The sequence below is a fragment of the Camelus ferus genome, chromosome 9 (assembly GCF_009834535.1).
Source record: "Camelus ferus isolate YT-003-E chromosome 9, BCGSAC_Cfer_1.0, whole genome shotgun sequence".
Taxonomy (NCBI): Eukaryota; Metazoa; Chordata; class Mammalia; order Artiodactyla; family Camelidae; genus Camelus; species Camelus ferus.
Genome location: NC_045704.1, coordinates 44,018,909 through 44,034,750, shown reverse-complemented (window position 1 = coordinate 44,034,750; position 15,842 = coordinate 44,018,909). Strand labels below are relative to the sequence as shown.

The 15,842-nt window shown below is 47.0% G+C and overlaps 2 protein-coding genes across 2 annotated transcripts in view; both read left to right on the top strand.

The window, feature by feature from the left end:
* The first annotated feature begins 9,732 nt into the window (after positions 1–9,732).
* On the top strand, positions 9,733–10,534 carry AGRP (agouti related neuropeptide). The gene is given in 4 exon segments (XM_006180621.2): positions 9,733–9,774; positions 9,776–9,863; positions 10,022–10,113; positions 10,312–10,534. Coding segments are annotated over 4 exon segments (405 nt in total). The 3' UTR covers positions 10,495–10,534.
* A 717-nt stretch (positions 10,535–11,251) lies between these two features.
* Positions 11,252–15,842, top strand: part of ATP6V0D1 (ATPase H+ transporting V0 subunit d1) — a 38,818-nt gene continuing 34,227 nt past the window's right edge. The window contains exon 1 of the mRNA XM_006180622.3: positions 11,252–11,493. Within this exon, the coding sequence (XP_006180684.1) occupies positions 11,364–11,493 (130 nt within the window). The 5' untranslated portion in view covers positions 11,252–11,363. The remainder of the gene's footprint in view (positions 11,494–15,842) is intronic.

Here is a 15,842-nt window from a genome sequence, read left to right as displayed (position 1 = left end):
GTGCTGTCTCGCACGTTCTGCCCACCCAAGTATGGCATCCAGGCAACCGCCCAAGTTGGCTTACCCTTTCTGAAAAGTAGGGATGGCCTGGGGAGGATGACTCTCACCCAGTGGGGAATTGCCAGGCTCTCTTCCCTTCTCTTTGCTGCGTCACCATCCAGCATCAGGGGGAAGGCCCCAAGAGCTGGCGGTTCCCTTTGCCAACCCCAGGGAGTGGGCCCCAGCCCAGTTCACTGGAAGCCCTGGGAGGACTTGGAGCTCGTCAGCTGTTCCTTGTTTCCCAGGAAGAAGAAAACTAAAGGGCAGATGTGGGCTGAGTCCCTTAAGGCTGGAACCAGGAAGCTGAGGGTGTGGACCATGGAGGCGAGAGCGTTGTGACACTGGAATCTCTAGGGCCTGTTAGCATTCCTGTGATGAACAACTGAGCTAAAGCTGTACTGGAGCTCACTCTCTACCTTCTTCCTTTCGGGATGCTCTGTCCACCTTTAGGAACCATCCTTAAATACCGCCTCCTCCAGGAAACCAATCAGTATTGCAAGAAGAAGGAAATCTTCACTCCTGTTCTCACAGCACTTCAGCCAGGACACAAATTCTCTCCCATTACACTCTAAGTGAGTTTCTGACAACCTGCATAATGCTTTTTTGAGCCAACATTGAAACAACATATAAAAATTCAGTTTTCTGGCTTTTCTGGAAACATCTGAAGCTCTGGCAACACTGGGCTGCATCTCTGCCTGATGTCATTGGCTTCTCCTTTCAGACCAGGCATGCATGCCACACCTCCCCAAAACTGAGTCTGAGTGTGGCTTTTAGTCTTATTCCTGCACCACTGCCAATGTTGAAGTTGAGGACTACTTTTTTTGTACCTGTGTCTCCAAAATAAGTGTAACAATAAAAGAGAGGTCAAAGGGGCCATGTGTTTCAGGGAAAATGGAGGAAGGCATATTTCTTTGTGGAACTGAAGAATATTCCTGGGGGGAGGGTATAGCTTAGTGGTAGAGCATGTGCTTAGCATGCACGAGGTCCTGGGTTCAATCCTCAGTACCTTCATTAAAATAAATAAATAAAAACCTAATTACCTCCCCCTCAAAATTAAAAGAGAAAAAAGGAAAAAAAATATTCCTGTGTGCTTATGATGCAAGTCAAAGTGGGTCTGTGTTAAAAAAAATTATGATCCCAAGTGTCATTATGTCTTAGCATCATGGTTTGGGGGGGGGTGGCTGATAGGGTGTTAAGCTTCTCAGTTTGACTCCCTGCTTCACCACTTATAAGCTTTGTGACCTCAGACAAGACTGTGATGATACCCAGATGCCCTCTGGACCATTCAAATACAGCCCGACTGCTATCTTAGCAGCAAAATACCTTGAACACGTGACTTTCAAAGCTGTGCTGAGGGAGAATGAGATCTCACACTCCAAATCATTTTTTCTGGGTTGCGAATTTGCCCAAAGTCAGCACCTGCTCAAGCCAAAAGCCAAACTAGGCTTCCAAGGGCATATTTTTGAGCCTGACCCTGGCAGAAGATGCTGTCTCATGTGATACTCTACCCCCAAGGCCACAGCAGAGGACTTTTGTGGAAGTCACAGGCTGATTTCAAGGATGCTCACGGCCTGTAAGGGCTCAGCTAAGATAGAGGGAGGACCATCAGGCCACGCCCAGATTGGAGGAACTCACTATGAATTCTCTTGCCACAGACTTCAGCACTAGATGCCAGCAGGATTTCCAGAATCAGGATCAAGGAATTCTGGGACAAAGGTGACTCTCTCCTATAGGGTGTAAGCGAGCAAGCAAGAGGCTTCAGAGACTACTGGAAGCCAGTCTATGTCCACAAGGGAAACTAGCCTTAGCATGAAGCATTTACTACAAAAAAAATGTACACAAGAGATGTAGAGAAATTGAAGATATCAGTTGGGAATGTGGTTAGTTGCAAGTAAGAGAAACTAATATTTGTTTCATGTTTATCTCATGTAATAAGTTATCAGGAGGTAGGCAGACCAGGGGTGGTGCAACTGCTTTACAGTGCCACAAACGCATGGGCTACTTCTCTTGTCTGCCATCTTTAGCAAGCTAGTCCCTCCTCAAGGTTGTTGCCTCATTGCCTCATGGTCACAAGTTGGCTGCTACAGCTCTAAGCATTTATATTCACAGTCTGGGCAGGAAGTTGAAGGCAAAAGCAGCGGAAAAGGGAGGCACCTCTGCCAGGGAAGCAAAACTTCCCCCAAAGCCCTCAACTTAAGTCTCATGGGTCACAACATATCCCAGGTACACCAGGATCTGTTAGGGAATCTAAGAAAGTTAGTCTGTTTAAGGAGGCACTGCCCCAAACAAATGTGAGTTTCATTTCAGCAGAAAGGTTAACAGATATTAGGAAGGCAACCAGCTGTGTCTACCACATCAAGTCCTTATAAGATCAAGAGATAGTGTATCAAACTTCGCCTGAAATCAGCTCTATTTCTGGATTTTTTGGTTATATCAGCCAATAAGTTATTTTTTTATATTTAAGACAGTTTGAATCAGCTTTCTGTTCATTACAACTGATACCATCTCATGGATACCATTTTTTTCTTTTTATTATTTTTATTTTGCGCTATATAAAAAACAACAACAACCAGTAACATACTGCTTTTCTTCACATTCATATGGATTTTGAGAAATTATTGCCTTTTCCCCTGGAAAAATAACCTACAGACACACACACACACAAAGTCGTACGACATTATGAAATCTGCAAATTCCAGAAGTCAATAGCTTGAAGACAACTCCCAGGGACAGGGAAGAAAACAAGTATCCGAGGAGACAACGCAAACACACATAAGGACAGCAAGCTGAAGAAACGACTATTTTCAAGGCCACTGACTCGGACAATAGAGACCTTATTTCTCCTGATACCCACTGCCACCATCTCAAAGGGGTGATTTTTGGTCTGAAGAACTCTTTTCGAATAATATGAGTTGCTCTGAGAACAGATGCAATGAGCAATGCTCAAGTATGGAGAAGAATCATGCCAAAGTCCAAAGTCAGGGAAGAACGAACCCACACTGAAGAGGAAACCACTGCCTAGACAAAATATAAACATTTCCAGCATTGCTGAAGTCTTCCCTGTTCCTCTCCTTCCGTCAATAATGCCCCCAGAGTTAACCACTATTCAGAGATTTATCACCATTATGGTTTTGCCTGGTTTTGAACATCATATGAATGGAATCATACCATATTCACTCTTCTGTGGCTGGCATCTTTTGTTCAACATTATGGCTGTGAGATTCATCTATGCTGTTGTGTACAGCTGTTCATTAATTTTTAAAATTTTATATAATTTTAAAGGAGTTCATTCATTTTTTTATTGTTGTGTAGTTTCCAGTTGTATGAACACACCATTATTCATCCATTTTCCTATTGATGGATATGTGGATTATTTCCAGTTTTTAGTTATTATGAATAAAGTTGCTAAGAACACTCTATTCACATGTCTTTTAGGAGACATTGCACCCATTTCTTTTGGATTTGTACCAAAGAGTAAAGCTTGCTGGGTGGAAGGTCAGGCTGTAGTTGTTATAGTAAATACTACAGTTTTTTTTCTTTTTTTTTTCATTTTGTCTGCCCTTAGTAAAGACATTTGTAATGCAGCATTGTGTGAAGATGATCTTAAGGAGAAGGAATTATCGATATTGTAGCTTTCACAATTTTTCCTAAAGAGTGTAGGCAGAAAAGTAATTCATATCAGATGTGATCTTACAAATATTATATCTTATTATGTCAAACAAATGCCATTAAATATGAAACAAAATACTGACTATTTCATAATATAGTTTGTAGTAAACAAATAAATTTAATACAAAAATTTAAACTACCAATTTAGCTTAATAAACAGGTATAATTTCCTCAATTCTGATTAAATAAAAGCAAAAGTATGTGTAACATCCTTTCCCTCTGAGGTTTTTTTTAATGGAATGCTTGAGAAAGTTTGGCCTTGGAGATATAGTCACCCAACGGTGATTCTGCTCATTCTTTGAATTAAGGTATTAAGAGCACTACTAACATTAATTAAAAGGTTGCAGACACAGTGAATTCTAATGGTATTTTGAAAATATATGAATGCAGATAGTAGTATTTATGTAGACCAGCAACACAGGCTAGGGAAATTAGTATCCATGCATGTCCTCCTCAAGCTTTCCTAGCAGCTATCTTCATGCTCAGAAAACTCAACCTGCAACCTATAATAACATATTTGCCAAGAGTTCAGTTTTTGTCACAGAGGGTTTATATTCCCAAAGATCAGAAGTGGCTTACAGATTTTAAAAATTAAAGCACAGTTGATTTACAATATTGCATTAGTTTCAGGTGTATGACATAGTGATTCAATATTTTTATAGATTATACTCCATTTAGAGTTATTATAAAACATTGGTCATATTCCCCGTGCTGAACCACAGCTTTCTTATTTACCTCTTACCAGTTCTAGTTACTTCTTATCCTCAACAGCACTCTCTTAAATTTTAGCCAATCTAGTCAGCATGTAGTAATATCTCATTGCAATTTTAATTCACATTTCTCTACAAATTAAATTTCTCTAGTGATATTGAGAACCTCTCCATGTGCTTCTTGGCCATTTGGAAATTCTATTTTGTGAAGGATCTGTTCAAATCCTTTTTCCTCAACAATTATGGAATTCTTTATATGTTCTGCATGAATCCTTTTTTGGGTCTATTATTGCAATGTTCTTTTTCCAGTTTGTGGCTTATCTTTTCACTTTCTTAATTATCTTCAGTTAATGATCGGAAATTCTTAGCCTTAATGATATCTAATTTATCACCCTTTGATGGTTAGTACTTTCTGTTTTGTTTAAGAAACCTTTGCCTAGTCCAAGGTTATGAATATATTCTATGTTTTTTTCTAGAAGCTTTATTGTTTTACCCTCACAACTATGTTTATGATCCATCTCAAATTAATTTTTGTGAAGGCTGTAAGGGACAGGTAAAACAAAGAGTCACTTGCTCCAACATTACTTTATTGAAAATATCTTTCCCCCACTTGAAGAAGCTTATGTGATTAATTTTTAGCCATTCTTCTTTTCTAATATACCCACTTAAATATGAATTGCTTTAGCTGCATCTGTAACCTTTGATATATTGTATTTAATTATCATTCAGTTCGAAACATTTTCTAGTTTCCTTTGTGATTTCTCCTTGGATTCATGGATTATTTAGAAATGTGTCCAAGAGCATAAGGACACTCAGCACAGCTCTGGCAGCCAGCTGAGCCCACAGTCTCCTGGGGGCTGAGCTGAGGGTGGGTGGAGTAGCTGCCTGCTTTTGTCTCTGCATCCCCTGGGAGCTCTGTGGGTGGGTGAATGGTTCCCATAGATAGTAGGTGTGTGGGGAGACACCTTAGGGCTGAGCCCTGCTCTGGAGTGCATGCATGTGTGTGACACACACACAGACACACAGACACACAAACACAGAGCATACTTACCATCCCTCTTCTCCAGCTCTAAAACATACCCTGGGCCATGGGAGGAAGGGAGGAAAGCAGGCCAGCCCTTTTTTAGCTGAGTGATCAAAGTGAAGTCACTTAAAGCTTTCTGATCTGTAAAATGGTGATGATAATGTTTAGTTCAATGTTCTACTGAGAGTTAAATGTATGGAATGGGAGTCTTGCTATAGGGCACTGGATAAATTTGTAGCAGGGAAAGGGATGAGGCAGTATGGCTTTGGCCAAAGTTGGGAAGGAGGACCCCTACCCAGGGCCTTGTGCAGACAGTTTATGCAGGGCTGACAGGGGCAAAAGTGGAAAGAGACCAGTGAGGCTGCTGGCAGGGGCGGGCAGTGGGCAACCTTTGAGCTCTTCTTCTCATACCGGGCAAGGGCTTGGTGCCTGGGTGAGAGCTGTGCCCCAGGGGGACTCATTTAAGCTGGAAAGTTGTCCTTTCCATACAATGCCCCAGATGACTGCTCCTCAACAGGACTCAATCCCCTCCCAGAACCCATACCTCCACCTCCTAGTCCTTCTTTGCAGCTGGAGGCATAGGGGATGAGGAGGGGTAAAAGCAGAAAGGAGCAAGTCCAGGCAACTCTGGAGCAGCTGCAGCTCTCTCTGCTTTCTTGGGCTGACCTTGGGCTCACCTTGAACCTGTCAAGCCAGGCACCAACTCACCCCTGTGCCCAGCACTCCAGGCAGCATCTCCTTGCCTATATCCAGAGTTCCTGCAGCCTCTGTTCTCACCTGCACAGAATCTGAGTGGCAGGGGCAATCAGGCTGGAGAGCTCCTGGGACTTTACTAGAAAGACGAGTTTCTGGGTTGAGAAGCACTTCCAGACAGTCCAGTGGTTCCTGTTGTACAAACACCTTTGTTCCTTGGGCTCTAGCTGAGCCACTGAACATCCTCACAGAGTTGGCTTGCTCCTTTCTACCGGGGGTGGTTTAGGAACAATTCAGGGGACTTCCCAGGTACCCCCTCCCTAGTCCAACAGTGCCATGCCTCTGTGGAAGGTTGCTGAGGACTCAAATTGCACTTCCTAAAAAATTGTGTTAAACACAGGGGTCCTCTCATCTCCTGGAATGGAACAAGCTCCCCACCACTTTGTGTGGGTTTCCTGTGAGTTTGGGGGCTAATTTCCTGCTTTCGACATGTTGAGGGTATGGACTCATCCTGAGGCAGAAGAGAGGGTGCTTTAACACCTCCAGAAACAGATGATTTCACCCAGAAAAGTAGGAGCTGACAGGCAGGAGGAGGGATTGGCTACCTCTCTGGATGTCTGAAGATTTGGACATTGCAGGTTGTAGATGTCTTCAGAAGAAGCTGGAGTTGGAGTTTAGGATGGCCTTTGCCACCTTGGAGGGGCCCATGGGTCCAGATTGCAAGTCACATCCTATGAATCAGTTTGGCTGGGCCTATTTGTCTTCTGTGGGCCTTTTGTGAAGTTTCATCTGAGCACTCCAGCCACAGACCAGGTGTTCTGGGGATCCCAATAAAGGGCCTACTTCCAGCACTGAGGGGGGAGGCCTGTCAGGGGAGAGAAAGAGGGAATTAGAGCAAGGCCCAAGGGGAAGGTGTGTCTCTGGGCCTGAGCCCCCTTACAGTATGGGGAAGAGGTGTTACCTCCACCAGCTGGCATTCTTGTATCAAAGCCCTTATCCCACTGCGTTTAAGAAAATCCCTTTTGTTTTTAATTTTTATTATGGAAAATTTCAAATATGTACAAGAGTAGCAGTAATAGGATAATGAAGCCCATGTACCCATCACCTAGCTTCAACAATCACCAACCAACAATCAGGAACAATTCTGTTTCAACCATGTCACCTCCTGCTATCCCCCCTACCTTGGATTATTTTGAAGAAAATCCCAGACTTAATATCATTTTATCAGTAAATACTTCATTATATTTCTCTAAAACATAAGAATGCTTTAAAAAAAATCATGACTACAATACCATTATCACAATTTAAAAAATTAACAATTATTCCTTAATGTCATCAAATATCTGATTTGACGTTTTCTTTTTCCCTGGTCATTCCATTGTTTTTGTTGTTGCTGTTGTTGTTTGTTTGTTTTTTGGGGGTAATTAGGTTTATTTGTTTATTCTTATTTATTTATGTATTTGTTTTTATTTTAAAGGTACTGAGGCTTGAACCCAGGACCTTGTGCATACTAAGCATGCAGTCCACTACTGAGTTATATCCCCACTGCCATTCCACTGTGTTTTGATGGTTGAGTTTCTTGTCTCCCTTATTGGATCTGATCAAGACCGGGCTGCCCCTATGAGCCCTCGTCTATCGCTGTTCATGGGGCTGATACACCCGCGTTCACACACCTTCTTTCTGTAGATGAGCAAAGATGCTGAGGGCCTGGCTGGAGGAGCATCCAGCTGGAAGGAGCACCCCCCCCAACCCCAATTTGAAGAGCTGTTCTTAGCATGAGTGGTGACGAGGTTCAGCCAAGTGTTCGGAGCCCCCACCTCACCTCCAAAATCCACAAGCAGTCCCTGTTCCCTATCACCATCTCTTCATCCAGAATCTCCAAGGATGGGGTCAGGGGAAAAGTACCTCAGGTATATTTGATGTATTGCCCTTCCTGAGCTCCAAGTGGCCCAACTGAGAGAGGGGCACACCTGGGTGCCTGATACCCTTACCCTGTACCACTCTCAGAAGAGTGGCCCTGAGGTGGGCCACTGGGCCCAGCTATAGCCTCCGGAAGAGCAAGGTCAATGTCAGTACCATTCTTAGGGGAGAAATGAGGCCTGGCCCTTTGCTAAATTATCCGGGGATCACCTCCTCAGAGAGCCTTTTCCTTACTCTCCTACCTCCTCTCCCAGGCAGTAGTAGATGAACTTCTGAACTTCTAGGACTGTTACCCTGAGCCAACCACAAGTGACCCCAGTGCCAGCCTGATCCCAGACTGATCACAGACATCAGTGCCCATCCGTGGATGAACCCTCTGCAGAGGGCCCCTCCCCACGCAACTCACACACCAAGACCAATTGCTGGTGCTGACATCAGGGCAAAGGCTGCCAGGTGACAACCTGTGGTTTCCACCCACTGCTGGGAGGACTTCCTTAGGCTTCACCTTGGTCAGAATAGCCTGTGTGAACCTAGGCTGCAAATCTCAAAGCCTCTTATCCTCCTCCGGCTGCTTTGTGCCAGCTCAGTTTGTACATTGAGTCCTGGAAGCTGATTCAGCCTGCATCCCTTTCCCAGGTTGGCAAATGTGTGATAAAGGGCCCTCCAGTGGGGTGAGGAAAGGCAGGCACAGGTGGGGTCCTGCATGTCCTACCATCCCCACAAAGGGCAGTCCCACTTTGCTGATGGAACTAGGCGTGGGCACTGGCCTGACAACACAGAGCGGAAAGGAGCAGTCATTAGCACTAATGAGGCAGGCAACCTGAAAGCTTTTTACTTTGAAGCTGCTCGCCCACCCAGGGAACAGTCCGTTCTGCCACCTTGGCTTCCAGGAACCCCAGGAGAAAAATGGTGTAGGGGCAGGAGCAGTGGTGGGGGTCTTGGAGGAGCCTGGAGGAAGAAAGGAGAAGGGAGGTAGGGCTAGGGATGGAGGCAAAAAGGCCTGCTTTTGGTTAGATGGGCTTCACCCCACCGTGTCTCCCCCCAAAACCTGAGAGTCTAGATCTGTACCCAACCCCCACCTCATTCTGGTCACTGGCCCATCACCCTCTTCAATGCCCTTGATCCAAGTTCCTGGAAGCAAAGGAAACAACATAACACGTAGGATATGACTGAGCATCTCCGGGGCCACAAATTAAATTAAGCTTTCAGGGCTGCCTGCTTTGTTACTGCTGATGCTTCCAGCCTATCCATTCCCTGGGTCCCTGTCCTGCAGAAATCTGGGGGCTCTGGGAACCCCCTATTTTATTCCCAAACTTTGAGTGGCTCCTGGAGACCTCACCCAAAATTGGAGAAGTGTACCCCTCTTGGAGAGCATCCAAAAGCCCAGATTCCAGTGAAAGAGGCCTGAACTGTGCCCCCATCCTCCAGGGAGGGCCCCTCATGCCTTGGCTGCAGGGAGCAGTGACGTGTGGGCCCTTCATTAGACCCTGCCATATAAATCCAGGGCATGGGGTGGCCAGGAACTCGTGGGGCAAGGATCCAGCAAGCAGAGGTAAGTCCTCAGGTTGGGCAGAGACTCCTCCTCTCTGGGGGGGCTTCTCTCTGGGGTAGGGCACCTAGAGGGTGCTCCAAGGATGAGGAGGGACTAAGTGGTGGGTCTTCCTGCTGAGCCAGGCCATGCTGACCACAGTGCTGCTGAGCTGTGCCCTGCTGCTGGCTATTACCTGTCATGAGGGGGGCCCAGATGGGCTTGGCTCCTCTGGAGGGCATCGGAAGGCCTGAACAAGCCTTGTTCCTAGAGCTCCAAGGTCAGTGTGGGCAGGGGTGGGTCTGGGTGGTGCCTGGACACCCTCTGGCCACAAACTACCCTGCCTGGCATGAGCCCTCTTTCCCGCTGCCCAATCCCAGGTTTGGGAGGTGGGTGTTGTGTGCATGGGGGATTCTGCTCTCATATCATCTGTCCCAGGCCTGGGCCTGCAGCCCCCGCTGAAGAGAACAAATGCAGAACAGGCAGAAGAGGCCCTGCTGCAGGAGGCTAAGGCCAAGGCCTTAGCAGAGGTAACTGATCAGGGAAAGGGGTGAGGCCACAAGCCTTGGGCGGAGGCATCAGGCATCATACTCTATCTCTACTTCGTGATCCCCTTACTTGGGGTGACATTGCAGACCATCTCTCCCAGTGTTCAACTGTCATCCCACCTGGATAGAGGCAGGATCCTGAACCTGCCTTTGGAGGCCCATGCTCCCCAATCCCTGTAGGTGCTAGATCCGGAAGGACGCAAGCCGCGCTCCCCACGTCGCTGTGTAAGGCTGCATGAGTCCTGTCTGGGACACCAGGTATCATGCTGTGACCCATGTGCCACGTGCTACTGCCGTTTCTTCAATGCCTTCTGCTACTGCCGCAAGCTGGGTACTACCACCAACCCCTGCAGCCGAACCTAGCTGGCCGTCGTCGGGGTCAGGGCTGGGACGGGGGGCGTGAATAAAGGATGGGACCAACCCCAGGGTTGTGGCGTTATTTCGAACGTGGCTGTCGGAGGGAGGTCAAGGCAGGGGCAGTTACCGCGAAGCCAAGAAACCACACACAAACCGCTACCCCAGGGCCTGCTCTATCCCATCATGAGTCACTTACAGGACTGCTCTTAGAGTGCTAGGCGCTGTTGAGGGAAGCAGAGGAGGGCCACGCTTCAGCTCTTGAGAATTTCGTATAATAAATGCGGGAAAGGGGAGCTCAGCACGGCGTAGGGGCTATAGCTTCTGCCTGGCTAGTAAGCATTAGGTTCCAGGGCCTGCTTGGGGCCAACTCGATGTGGGATCCCCAGAGAAGCCCGCCCCTCATAGGACTTAGTTCCCCTCAGAGGAAGGCTGACTCAACACTCTGGAATATTTCCAAGCATAATAAGCACCACCCACACCCTTTACTCCTCTGACACCCCACAGTACCAGGTGCTCCAAATTCTGGAAATCTAGAAGAGAAGGCCCAATTGAATTCCAGTGGCCATAGGCGCCACCACGCGGCCAGCCTCGCACACTCCAAGCCGCTCCCTCCTAGGACTCAAGAGGGCACTCCTCCCCACAGCGCGCAGGCGCCAGAGGGCGGTCCTCAGTCCGCACCTGCGCAACTCTTCCGCGCGAAACAACCCGGAAGTCGGGCGCTGCTCCGAGTCCCGCCCCTTTGTGATCACGTGAGGCGCTTGCGCGTCACCTGATGCGCTTGACAGCCCGCTGCGGTCGCCGTGTCAGCTGATCTTCGAGTTGTGCTGCGTGCCGGCGGGTCGGGGTCCTCTGGTCCCGCTGCTCCCGTCGCAGCCATGTCCTTCTTCCCGGAGCTTTACTTCAACGTGGACAATGGCTACTTGGAGGGACTGGTGCGCGGCCTGAAGGCTGGGGTGCTCACCCAGGCGGACTACCTCAACCTGGTGCAGTGCGAGACGCTCGAGGGTGAGCCGCGGGGCCAGGCTGCCGGGCCTCGAAAGGCCGACAAGGAGGTCGGCCCGGGCCTGAAGGTTCCGAGGTCTGGGAGGGGAAGCTGGGGGTTCTCTAAGGTCCTGAGAGGTCGGGGAGCCGGATCCGGGCCTGAGAGGCCTCGCTTGGAATCTGGGGGCTGATGGCGGGCGCGCCGGAAGGGGATCGACCTCCAGTTGGGGCTCCGAGTGGGCCTAAACACAAACAAGTCTTTAAGAACCGCAGTGGTTCGCCTCTGCTTCTTCTTCCTGCGTTATTCCCGCGGTGTAGTCCCGCTTTATTCCGGCGGTAGAGAGGGTCTCTCGGGAGTGGTTGGTTGGTGCGAGATGTGCTCCTACAAGCCTCTTTACCCTGACTTAGCTAGACAGCTGTCCCGTGGCAACGCTTAGGGAAGCTAAGCGGAAACGTGCCCTGCTTTTCTTCCCAACACATACACCAGGACCTTTAGGATCATTGCGTTGGTCTGCAGAGTGAGTCTTTCTGGGGAATTGCTGAGCCAGTTTAGCGAGAGTTTCCTCCCATCGCCGAACCACTGGCTGAGTAGCCTCCTGAAGGCAGTGTTTGGGAGATCAAGGGAGTGGCCCTGAAAGTCTGGGAGTTCATGCACATGTATTTGACAATATTTTCCCCCCTCCCCTCCGATGAGGATGCCTGTTGGGACACGGTTTTTTTTTAGTGCAAGAATGATAAGAAGCTGAGTTCCCCTTTCTTTTCAGGATACACAGTTCGAAAGTGGGATTGACTCCCTGAGGCACAGCATCAAATTTACAGAATTAAACATGTCCCTGATTCCAGTCTTTGCTTTCTCTCCTCTCCCTCCCAGAGGTTGTAGTGAAGGTCACAGTGGCTGGGCTGTGAGTTCCCATCCCTGACCTCTATGTGATATCCTGAACAGAGGTACTGCTAGCATCCTGGTTGGTAGCTGAAGGGGGAAGACAACCACAGGATTCACTTTTGGAAGAACATTTTCTCATAAACTTACTAAGGTTAAAAGTGAGCTCAATTTAAAAAAAAACAGTGTGTATTTTGCAGAATAGACCAGTATTGTGAAAATAAATACCTTTAAACTTAAAAACTTAAGTTAAAATACGGTTGTGAACTCTGGTTTTAATATAAATGTGGAAGAAAAGTCACTCACCTCCCTTATGAGAGTGGAGGTGGGGAAGGAGAGGAGAGCACTTTAAGGTGCTGGATTGTAGAAACTTGCCAGCAACCTGATTGAATCCACTGTAGCAAAAGGAGGAGAAGCAGGGCAGGGCCTGGTACACAGTTGGTATTTAATGGGAGTTTTGTGGATGGACTGGGACTGGAGGAAGATCTTTATTTGCTTAAATCTGAAGGTGAACACCATTGATTACCAACTGGCAATTTGGTAGACTCTTTCTTTTTCTAGGCTTTCCTCACTTTTGCTGCAGCCCCCCTACCCCACCACTGTAGAGCTTCTGGGGGCACAGGATTCCCATCTTCCCAGCAGACTCTCCATCATCCGCCACAAACATGTTAGGCCATTCTTTCTACAGCACTGCTCAGCACATTGTCCCCCTTGGGGATCACCATCCAGACCTTTAGTTTGACATTCAGGGGTTCACACACATTCCTTTCCCTCACACAAGCCATCCCTCAGCTCTTGGTGCACATAGTGTGGTGGACTTTGGACTTTCACATCTGACTTTGAATCCCAGCCCCACCAATTACTGAATTGACAAGTTATTTAGTGCTTCTGGGCCTTGGGTACTTCATTTGATATATTAACAGCACTTATCTCACAAGGTTGTGAGATGTCAACAGGTTATTGCGTGTGAAACACTTAACTCAGCACCAAGCACAGAGTAAATGCTAGGTAACTGTTAGCTCATTTTTGGTGTTATTTGCACTAGCCATTTCCTGTTTCCTTCTCATCCCCATGAAACCCAATGATTCTCACCCTTCAAGGCCCAGGCCCAATTCCATCCTACTTTAGAACCCCTTTGTGGCCATGGTAGGCTAGACTGTTGTCCTCTTCAACCCAATTGCAGCTCCTGTGGGGTTTTTCTGTGCTGCTTTCCTAGAAGTTTCCCAACATAGAGTTTGAGTTTATTGGGACTCTATGCTCAGGACTCTCCAGCACCGAAGATAACTGGAGGCAGGAAGAAGTGCCCAGAAACCCTACTTGTCCTCTACAGAAAGGCCTTCTCTGCTTCTGAAGGTGACACCAGAGGCCTGGCCTCCAGGCCTTTGTTGCAAGGTGTTTTTGCCTCTTTATCTTTAGGAAAAAGGGAAAGAGGAGGTGGGAGGAGGAAGGAAGAGGAGACCAAAGAAGCCTGTGGTCCCTAGTGAGATCTGGAGGTGTGTCCTGAGGTGATGAGATTTCCAAAGAGCATGTTTAAATGTGGGACAGTTTCCAGAAGATGCAGGGCATTGGGTGGAGGGTGTTTATTTGTTCTGCAAGCTTGGGCAAGTACATATAGACCCTCCACCGCACCCTAGCCTTCCTTCCTGGATTCCACTCCATCAGGGCATCTGCTACTGACCTCTTCTGTTAGAACTCAGTCTCTTAGGACCTCTGAAGTCCATGTGTCCTCCATGATCCATCTTGCTTGATTATCTCTTCTCAGAGGTAGGAGAAAGAACCTGGAGAGGTCCTACCCCTTTGGTGAACTGAGGGGACAGAGCTGGGTGGTAACAAAAGCTCTTTCCGACCCCGAGTGTTTGGGGATGTGTTGAGTACCTTCTGGAAGCTGGGTCGTGTACTAGGGACTTGTGGGGAAGTGGAGTCAGAGATATACAAAGAGAAATCATACAGTGTTACTTTAAATGTTTTCATTCATTCTACATATACTTTTGGAGCACCTTTTTTTATGCTGGTCACTGCGATAGGGTCTGAGATACTTTGTTGAATGATATTCTCTTGATCTTCACTGGAGGTGGAGGTCATTGGGGCCAGGGGACGGCATTAAGAGATCAGTTACAAACGTGGGCTTCCTTCATGGCTCTGTGGCCATGTAACCTCTCTGTACTGAGTTTCATCATCTGTAAAATGGCAATAATAATAAATTAAATGATACATATTTTTTTACTGGTGGGGTGATTGTGAAAGTTAAACAGGATAATCCCTGTACAACACTTAGCATGAACTTGGCACATAGTGCTGACTCAGTGTGTTAGCTGCTGTTCCTGTTATTTTAAAGCAAACGAAATATATAATTGCATATTAAGGGTGGTATCTGTGAAAGAGACAGTGGAGAAGTGATAGAGAATCACAGAGGAACTTTCTTTAGAGCATGACTGGCTAAGGCCCTGCTGAGGAGAAAATGTTGGAGCTGAGGTATGAACAATGAGGAGCCAGCTGTGTGGAGAGCTGGGGCCTAGGGTAGGGGTTGGAGGGTGGGGAGAGCATTTCTGGCAAAGACACCAGCATGCAAAAGCAATATTTGGGCCAGTCAGTGGGACCAAAAGGAGCCCCGAGTAGTGGAGTGTGGGGGATGAGAGTACAAATCTTCTGGGAACCCAGACCCTTGGTTTAAAAAAATCAAGCTGAGCCCAGGGGAGGAAGCCCCTGGCTCTGTAGCACTGGGTGTGGGGTCAGAGAGAGTGATGGTATGGAGCATCCCCTTCACAGAGGCCTGCCAGATTTGAGGTGGTTGGATATGACTGAGTGAATATATTTCAGATCTCAAGGAACATATATAGGACTACTTCGATGTTCAAGCGTTCATTGCTCATTCAAAAAACACTTCCTGAAGGTCTACTGTGTGCCAACTCTTGTGCCTCATAAGAAAGCCAGGCAGGTATTTTCAAGGTATTACCGTAGTTCTGAACCTAAACCCTCAGTTTTGACCCTGACTTCAGCCTAAAAGCACTGCTATTAATTTGTCTGACTGGCTGCTGGGAACTCAGGTGTGAGTGAGGCTCCATCTCTGTCCTCCAGAATTTCCTCCTTCCTATTTTCTCTTTAAAACTGTTCATTATTGGGGGGAGGGATATACCTCAAGTGGTAGAGTGCATGCCTAGCATGCACAAGGTCCTGGGTTCAATCTCTAGTACCTCCTCCAAAAATAAATAGATGAACCTAATTACTACCCCCACCAAAAAAAACCCTGTTTATTATGGATTTCATTAAGCATATACAAATTAGAGGGAATAGTATAATGAACCCATAAATAGTCACCTAACTACAACAATAATCAATTCTTGTTATAATTATCAACCTTGTTTCAATAATAATTCCACTTATCTCCCCACTCTCAAATTACTTTGAAGTAAATCGTAGACAGCATATCACTTCAGCTGTAAATGTTTTGATGTCTCTGAAAAAGATCCTGACTTTTTTTTACATAACCACAATA